The sequence below is a fragment of the Phyllostomus hastatus genome, unplaced genomic scaffold, assembly GCF_019186645.2.
Source record: "Phyllostomus hastatus isolate PE091 unplaced genomic scaffold, TTU_PhHast_1.1 phas_scaffold_387, whole genome shotgun sequence".
NCBI classification, from domain to species: domain Eukaryota; kingdom Metazoa; phylum Chordata; class Mammalia; order Chiroptera; family Phyllostomidae; genus Phyllostomus; species Phyllostomus hastatus.
In genome coordinates this window covers 205,334-214,586 of record NW_025334027.1, presented here as the reverse complement: position 1 = coordinate 214,586, position 9,253 = coordinate 205,334, and the positions used below count along the sequence as shown (strand labels likewise).

At 52.4% G+C, this 9,253-nt stretch overlaps 1 gene segment (V, D, J or C); it reads right to left on the bottom strand.

Moving 5' to 3' along the window:
• Positions 1–1,856: 1,856 nt before the first annotated feature.
• On the bottom strand, positions 1,857–9,090 carry LOC123806576. The segment is given in 3 exon segments: positions 1,857–2,207; positions 8,248–8,287; positions 9,085–9,090. Coding segments are annotated over 3 exon segments (366 nt in total).
• Positions 9,091–9,253: the final 163 nt, after the last annotated feature.

Here is a 9,253-nt window from a genome sequence, read left to right as displayed (position 1 = left end):
GGCCTGGGCCCCAGGCTGCAGTCTGTTCTGCATGGGGCCCAGAAGCCCCCACCCCAACTACAAGCTGCAAGAAACAACAAGACTGATCACTCTAGGTCTGAGGAGTAGGCTGCCTGGAATGCCAGGTTTTGAAATGTAGCATCTGGGATCTCTTGTCTCCATGACCTTTTTGAGGACCTGAGACGGGTTTCTTAGAGGCATTTTTGTCAGGAAGGAGTCAAGTTCCATGTGAATGAGCAGAAGTTCTCCTCTTTCAGGGGTTTGGAGTGTCTTGCACCCCCACCAGGGAGGAGCATGACCCTGGGAGAACAGTAGCCAAGTGAATGCATGTACAGACCCCAGCCACATCCTGAACTCTCTGTCTCTTCTTGCCAGGGGACATGGGAGTTTGGGATTGCCCCGAGGGAATGCTCTGTTTGTACTGCAAGCAATGCCAACCTTTCCTCACCAGGAACTTGGGAGTCTCTCCTTCTTCCACAATCAGGTTCTATAGGATGAGGGTCTAGTGGTCCTGAATGCTACATTCATGTGCAGGGCACCCTAGCAGGGTGGATTCCAGCCCTGGTTTGGAAGAGCACAGGGAGCAACGATCATCTTGTTATCCATATGCAGGAATCATGGATGTTCCCAGGTCGTGTCAGGGTCCCCAGGAGCCCCCTGCAGGGTCTCTCTAGCAGAGAAGTTCCCTCATTGCGACCACATTGCCATGGACACTAGAGGAAAATTGCCTTGTATTGGCAAAGCAGATATAGACACATCTGTGGTTTGCCATTGTTTTTATGTGTTAATTGTCCCCTTAGGAGGGCTGAAGGGAACCTTATCCTCATTTTGTGAAGTGGGAAATAATAGGAGAATCTCCACTGTCTCTTTTTTACTAGAGAACACACACTCTGGGGTGAAGGAAGAGTAGCTGAAGGTCCCCAGGGGTTGAGACAAAGTGAGTGTGGGTCCCTGAGCTCAAGGGCTGTGCCCTGTCACTGAAGGGATGGCCCCTGCTGTGTCCAAGAGTGCAAAGGCCCCCTGCCCTGAGGTTTTCTGACTGGCCCTCCCTGTACTCATGATACCAGGGGACACACTGTCTTTGCCACAGGACATGGTGCTCCCTCTGTGCCCAGAATGGTTCCCTTCCTCATCTCGTGTCTTCCCCTCATGGTGGCAGTCACCTGCTCCCTGCGGGAACCAGCTGTGTTTTAGCTGCAGGAGCGGTCACTGTGTCACTGAGCTATGGTCCAGTGAGGGAGTTTGAGATAGGTCCTCAGGGGACACATTGCTCCAGATTTCTGTGGCTCTGTGGTGGCAGGCCAATGATAAAACCCTCACATTGTAATGGTTCAACCCAGTGGGTTTCTTGAGGAAACAGAGAAGTTAAGCAGCTGTTCCTGTAAGAACAAGGCTTGGCTGAAGGGTTTTCTTCTCCCAAATTCCTGCCATTGACCCTCCTGGACCCTTCTCTTTTTCCCCTACCCTAGAAACTAGCCAGAAGCCTGTCATTCAACCCTTCTCCCTTGCCAGCTGACAAGGGTGCTTGGGGCCAGCACCGCATGTCAAGTTCATTTTCTGGGTCATGGTTCCCCCCAGTACCGAAGTCACAGGTGGTTCCTAGGGAATAGGTGGGTGCGAGGCAGGGGGGCAGAATTTCATGCTGGAGCAATCCCTGAGTCTGGGTGAATAACCCTGTGCCCTGGAGATGTCATCAGATGCTGAACACACATGGAGTCACACAATGATAAATGACCAGGGTTTTATTGAGAAAAATGGGAAATGGGGAGGCAGTGAGACCAGCCCAGCCTGAGCAGACAGGGGCGGGAGTCCCAGGGGGTACAGTGGAGAGGTGGGGAATGGGTGATCTGGATGAGCAGAGTCCCAGAATGTGGGGGGCTCAGTGTCCTAGGAACACTCCGAGGGGACCACTGTCTTCTCCACAGTGCTGCCTTCGTGGGTCACCTGGCAGCTGTACTGGCTGGCAGATTTCCACTTGCTGGCTGACACGCTCAGGTAGCTGCTGGCCGCATACTTGTTGTTGCTCTGCTTGGAGGGCTTGGTGGTCTCCACGCCCTGGGAGACGGGGCTGCCATTTTCCTTCCAGGCCACTGTCACGGCTCCCGGGTAGAAGTCACTGACCAGACACACCAGTGTGGCCTTGTTGTTGCCGAGCTCGTCAGTGGAGGGCGGGAACAGAGTGACTGAGGGTGCGGACTTGGGCTGACCTGTGGGGTGGTAGGGGAGCAGGAAGTCAGGTGTGTAGTTCAGAGGCCACTCTGGGTCATAGGGTCCTTGACATGCACAACAGTGTGCTGTGCTCTTAACGTAACTCGCCACTTTCCTCAGAGAGCTGGAGTCTGTACACCTGTCTTCACCTGTCCTTTGGTCCCTCGTCTGCCCCACTGACACCTGACTGTCACCATCTTGGTTGCATCTTTCCTTATAACAGGGTGTGTCATTCTGTTTGCCCCTTGAGAAGGTGATATGAGCTCTCTGATCTCTTGCGCCAGTCTCTGTACCCTTCTCTGGTGGGCTGTTTGGATCTTTGTTCAAAGGCTCCAGTGTTTCTCTGAAACATCTCTGGACCTTGCATGTTATGGTAGCATCTTGGCTAGTCAAACAGATGTCTTTCTGTCTATCCTCGGTCTCTGTCCTTGTACATTTGTCACACCCCTCACACACTCAGCTCATTCATCATAGAGTTAGGGCCTTCATGCTGTAGAGCCTGTCTTTCTTTGTGTGAATTTTGTCCTGCTGTTACTGAGGGGCCCACCTCATCCTCGTCCCCTGTCTGCATGACCCTTCTGCCAGCGCCTTCTCCTCCCCACTGTGTTTTCTCTCCCTCAGGCTCTCCCATCGCAGTTAGTAGAGGACACTACATGGCAGCTTTGTGCAGGCCCCCTCAGTCCTTCATATTTCCTGGCCTCTGATCATAACCCCACAGTCCCGAGGTCCTTTCCTTAACTCTACACCTGTGTGTCTCTAGCCATGACCCTGAGGGTTCTTGTTCCTTCAAAAGTCTGTATGTCATCAAACCCTCAATACTACTTACCCTCCCTTCCCTCCGAGATGGGACCCCTAGTAACCCACAGAAGTGAATCTGGAATCCTGGTACTCGAAGGAGAACACAGAACAGAGCCAGTCATGAATCTAGCCAGACCCAGGCAGACAGAGAGGAGCCTACAAGTCACTCTGTCCATTGCTCTGTCTCTGGAGTCAGAGGTGAGTGTCTGATAGTGACCATGGAGACAAGCAGGACAGCAAGAAGAGGGAGAGGAGGAACACAGGGTCCCAAGGTTTGAGATCCTGGGGGAAAGTTTGGCTACAGGTTGAGACTACACCCAACAAAGAAGCAAAAACAGCAGAAAAGTGCCCAAAAGTGTAGGAGAGCAGGAAGAGGGGAAGGGAGACTCACCTAGGACGGTTAGATGCGTCCCTCCGCCGAACACAACACACTGTGACACAGACTCAGACAAAAACCTCTGTGGGAGCCCTGCCCCACCTCTGAGCCCCCCACCTGCAGCTGTGATGGAGGAAGCCTGTGTCTGTGCCCCAGGCTGCTGTCTGCTCAGCATGGGACACACACACTCCCTTCCCCCACAAGCAGATATAGGGTGCGTGTCATGGGCCACGTGCAGCAACAGTGCTGTGGAAAGGAATTCTCCCAATTCGTTTTGGTGTCTGATGTGAATTCCCCACTACATCTCCTGGGATTTGGGATTAGTCTGAAGGGCATTGCTGTCACTATGAATAGGTTGCCATGACAATGGATGACGCATCTTTCATAGGTTCAAATCATCCAAATCTCATGGAGACATAAAAGGAGGGCAGAATACATCCTCTCCTATGTACCTTCCCCTTCCTTGGAGAGGCATGTGGCTTGTGGACAGAGTCTATCGGCCACCTCTTATGTCCCCAACCATCAAACAGGAGCGCAAACTTATCTTTTCCAGTGACAGCTTAGATTTGGACTGCACTGACTGAAGTGCGGGTGGCCTTGTAGGAAATGGCATCCTTCCTTTAGGGTCACCTTCTGAGTGTTCTCTGTGGTCCCTTAACCTGGTCTCATGTTGAGAAGGATCTGGTGCTGCCATTGTGGCTCTCCTTCATTCAATGGGGGACATGAGCAGCACTTTGACTGTGGCCCTAAATCCCTGTTGCACTGAAGGGAACCTGCAGCAGTGGCTCCTTTCAGGCCAAGTGTTGGTCTCTCGAGGATGAGGCACATTATGTTGTGACCTACAAGTAGAGCCATAGAGATCCCCCAGGGTCATGTCAGGGCATCCAGAGGTCCTCACACACAGATGTTCCCCATGGACAAATGTCCAGCATTTGCAGACACACTGTGGTCATTGGTAGAGGACATTGGCTACCTGTTCACACAGCAGACATGTTCACACTGTGTCCCTTGTCACGTCACTCAGCAGCAATTGTTCACCATGGCAGGAAGGCTGGAACCAAAAGGACGTTCTGTGACCTGGTGGACAACAGAGGACAGTCTCCATTGCTCCCTTCTTCCTGGTGTGAAACTCACTTTGGGATGAAGTTAGCACCACTGAAGGTGCTGACTGTGGGGAACTCACAGCAAGAGGAGGGCAGAACTGAGAATTCCCAGGATGCATTGCTTTCCTACCTGCTGGGTGAGGCATTGCGCAGGACTGTAGCTAAGGCCACTCCAAGGGGTCAATGCCACCATGCCTCCCTTGGTGCAAAGTAAGCAATCAACCTGGGAAGCAATTTCTCCCCAAGACCAATCTGGATCTTGTGAAGCCTCTGATGTCAGAACCACTTTGTAAGAATGTGAAGCAGAGAATCCCACCCAGGTACCATGTGGGGAGCCTGGGGACCCCACCCTGACCCTGGGAGACTCTGCACTACCAGCAGCTCCAGAGCCACAGCCACCTCCTCCCATGAAAACCTGGAGCAAATTAAGAAACACGTGGAGAGCCAGCGTCTGCCAATCACTATGTGAAACTTCATCCAATCCATGTAGAGAGAGAAAAAAACAACAACAAATAGATAACCAAATATAACGATACCCAAAATTCAATCAAGGAAATACACTATGAGCCATTAAATGAGAGAGTGTTTTTTGATATTCAAGAATTATTGATAATTTCTGTCAGGTTTGATCATGATAATGTAGGTATCTCTGAGGACCATACCTCTGAGCACCCTAACAAAATACTTACAGATGAAGAGTTACATCTGGAATTTGCTTCAACATATTGCATAAGATAGGACTTACTATGGTTTTGTAGGGTGAGCATGATGAGGGAATGGATGACTTTGGGGGACTTGTGGAAGAAACGTGGGGTCATTTAGAATCATCTGCCTTTTCATTCTTGTGTTCCCAGTTTCCCACAATGAGAACCCACACAAAGTGAATGCGAAATTGGTGTAACGTGGAGGTGACACTCAGGCCTTGTAGCAGCAGGGCCATCAAGATGAGAGAGAGCTGGGTGGCCCCTTCCCTGGAGGGACCTAAACATGCAGATTCAGGGAAGGGGTCAGACAGATGCTATGGGACTCTGGGATCCCCGAACTTCCTTCCACGTTTTCAGGTGTGATTGGGGCAGAGGTGGTTGTGATGAAGCTCCAAGGAGGCCCCTTCTTCTGCTCTGTTCTGCTTCCAAGGCTCCCTGCCCTTAAGTCCCTGGGTCTGGGCTGTTATGGACACCCAGCAACTGTGGTGAGGGTAGCTCCATGTCACTGAAGAGCTGGAGGTCCACAAAGGAGGCCTGGGAGCCTGGCAGCTGTGGCCTGGGAGCCTGCTGGGCCCTCAGATTTGTGAGCTGAACACATATGCCTCAGGGCCTGGGAGGGAGGGTGTCTCTGACAGCAGGCTTCAGGTGCCCCAGGGGCTGAGCCACAGTGAGCAACAACTGAGGGGTGTGGACAGGGGGTCTGAAACCACCCAGTCACCATGGAAAGAGGACCTTGCTGTACCCCCCAACCACACACACTTTTCCCTGAGCCAATCTGCCCCAATCTAACTTCACCCCCTCCTCTGAAAGTGGCCACTCTCCTGCGGAAATCACTGAGGTCCTTCCTGCACCCAGGACAGTGTCCTTTCTCAGTGACTCTGTGATTTCGAGTCTCCCACTCATGCAGGCTGAAATCGTTAGCTCTGTCCATCAGCCAATCCCAAATGAACTCTCTCCCTGAGCAACTTCAGATGTCCATACTCTTCATGGTTGTGGTCTCTTAGTTCCTGGCTAGGGCAACCTAGATGTTGAACTTGATCCCCAAAAGATCTGAACATAAACTCCTCAGCTGTGTGTTTCAGGCTCACCTGTCACCCTCCTCATTGCTCCCTGATTCTTCCTCAGGTCCCAGATCCCTGATACTCAGCCCTTCTCCCTTCCCAGGTGACAAAGCCTGCTGCATTCAGGGGTTCTGCCCGACAACAAGTCCTGCTCAGGGTCAGCTTTCCCATCAGCACACAGAGCTCACATGCTCCCTGGGGGATAGGGTGGACAGACAAAGGTAAAGAGGAATCTGTGTCATAACTACCACTCCTTTAATTACTGACCCTTTAGCCTAGAGACCCATCCAGACACAGAATGCACATCACCACTTTATGACAGATGATCAGGTGTTTATTAAGGAGAAGTAGGAGAGGTGGGGGTGTGACATGTCCAGTCAGATCTGACTGGGGATGGTCGGAGTCTGTGGAATATAGTGGAGAGGTGGGGAATGGGCCACTTGGCTGAGGAGGATCCCCAAATATTGGGCCTCGGTGTCTTAGGAACACTCTGAGGGGACCACTGTCTTCTCCACGGTGCTGCCTTCGTGGGTCACCTGGCAGCTGTACTGGCTGGCAGATTTCCACTTGCTGGCTGACACGCTCAGGTAGCTGCTGGCCGCATACTTGTTGTTGCTCTGCTTGGAGGGCTTGGTGGTCTCCACGCCCTGGGAGACGGGGCTGCCATTTTCCTTCCAGGCCACTGTCACGGCTCCCGGGTAGAAGTCACTGACCAGACACACCAGTGTGGCCTTGTTGTTGCCGAGTTCGTCAGTGGAGGGTGGGAACAGGGTGACCGAGGGTGCGGACTTGGGTTGACCTGTGGGGTAGGAGGGTGGGAGCAGGAGGTCAGATGTCAAGTTCAGAGGCCAGTCTGGGTCTGAGGGTCCTTGCTATGCACAACAGTTTGCTGTGTTCTAAACACCAATCCCCACTTTCCTGAGAGACCCGGAGCCTGGACTCCTGCCTTCACTGTCCTTTGGTCCTTCTTCTCCCCGACTGACACCAGCCTGTCACCTTCTTGGTTGTACCTTTCCCTCGTAACAGAGAGTGCATTCTGTTTGCTCCCAGAGAAAATAATATGAGCTCTCTGATCTCTTCCTGAGCCAGTCTCTGTACCCTTCTGTGTTGGTCTTTGTTGAAAGTGGCCTTTTTCCCTGAAATCTTTCTCTTTTGAACCTTCTCTGACATAGCAGGTCTTAGGAAGTCAAAGAGAAGCCTGTCTGTATATCCTCACTCTTTGTCCTTCTACTCTAGTCTCAGCCGCTGCACATTCAGCCCATTGATCATACAGCTAGAGCCCTCCAAAGTTAGAGTCTGCCTTTCTTTTTGTGACGTGTGTCCCGCAGAAGACAACTGGTCCACCTTGTCCACATTTCCTCCCCCTGCATGAACCTTGTTCCAGCACCTTCTCCTCCCCACTGTGTCCTCTGTCCTGCAGGGCTCTCCCGTCCCAGTCTGGTCCAAGACACTGTCCAGCAGCTTTGTGCAGGCCCCCTCTGCCCCTTGCATATTTCCTGGTCCTTGGTCAGATCCCAGCATCCCTGAGGTCCTTCCCTTCACTCTATACCTGTGTGTCTCTAGCCATGGCCCTGAGGGTTCTACTTCCTTCCACAGTCTACACATCATCACCCCACCAATACTACTTAGCCACTCTCTCCCCAAAGGTGGCACCCCTAGTAAGCCCTAGAAATAAATCTGGAACCCCAGGACTGGAAGGGGAACACAGAATGGAGCCTGTTGTGAATCCAGCCTGACCCAGGCAGACGCACACAAGAGTTTACAAGTCACATTGTCCATTCCTCTGTCTGTGGGGTTAGAGCTGAAGGTCTGACAGTGACCACTGGAGACAAGGAAGACATTAAGAAGAAAGACAGAAGCAGCTCAGGGTGCCCATGGTTGGGATGCTGGGTGAAAGGTGGCTACAGGATGTGACAGGACTGAGAAAAGACTGAAAACAGCAGAAAGTTTCCCAGCTGCTGGGAGAAGCAGGGAAGGAGGGGGAAGGAGAGACTCACCCAGGACGGTCAGATGGGTCCCTCCGCCGAACACACCACACTGTGACACAGGCTCATACAAAAACCTCTGTGGGAGGCCCTGCCCCACCCCTGAGCCCCCCAACCTGCAGCTGTGACGAAGGCAGCCTGGGCCTCTACCCTGGGCTGCTGTCTGCTGTGTTTGGGACCCAGAAGCCCCCAACTCCTACTACAAGCCAAAATATGTAACAGGACCAGTGTCTCTGTGTGCTCATGCGCTGGCTGTCTGGAAAGCCAGAATCCAGAATGTAGGTGTCCTCTGGGATCCCGCTTCCAAATGAGCTCCAGCAGGACTGGGGGCAGATTTCTTGGAGCCATTTGGGTCATAAGCAGGCAAGTTAATGGGAATGAGCAGATGTTCTCTTGTCTGAGGGGACTGGAGTGTCCCGCACCTTCAGGAGGGAGGGGCATGACCCCGGAGAACGGTAACTGTAGGAATGTACCTGTGGACCTCAGCCCCACCATGAGGTCTCAGCCTCATCTTCCCTGGTGACATGCGAGTTTGGCATTGTCCCGAGGGATTCTTCAACTTGTATTGCAAGCAGTGCCAGCCCATCCTCCATGAGGAACTCTGGAGATTCTCCTTTCCCTCCACGCTCGTGTTTTAAGGGATGAGGGTCTGGTGGTCCTGAGTCCTACATTCATGTTCAGAGCACTCTGATCAGGGTGGATTCCAGCCCTGGGTTTGGAAAAGCTCAGGGAGCAACCATCATATTGTTGTGTCTACACAGGAGCTATGCATGTTCCCAGGTCCTGTCAGGGTCTCAAGCTACCCCCTGCGGGGGCTCTAGCAGAGAAGTCCCGTCATTGAGACCGCACTGGCATGGACGCTAGAGGAAAACTGCAGTGCACTCGCACAACCGATACACATAGAATGTGTCATTTGTCGTTGTTTTATGTGTGAATTGTCCACTTGGGAGGGCTGAAGGGAAGCACGTTCTCATTTTGTGAAGAGGGAAATAAAAGAAGAATCTTCACTTTGTATTTT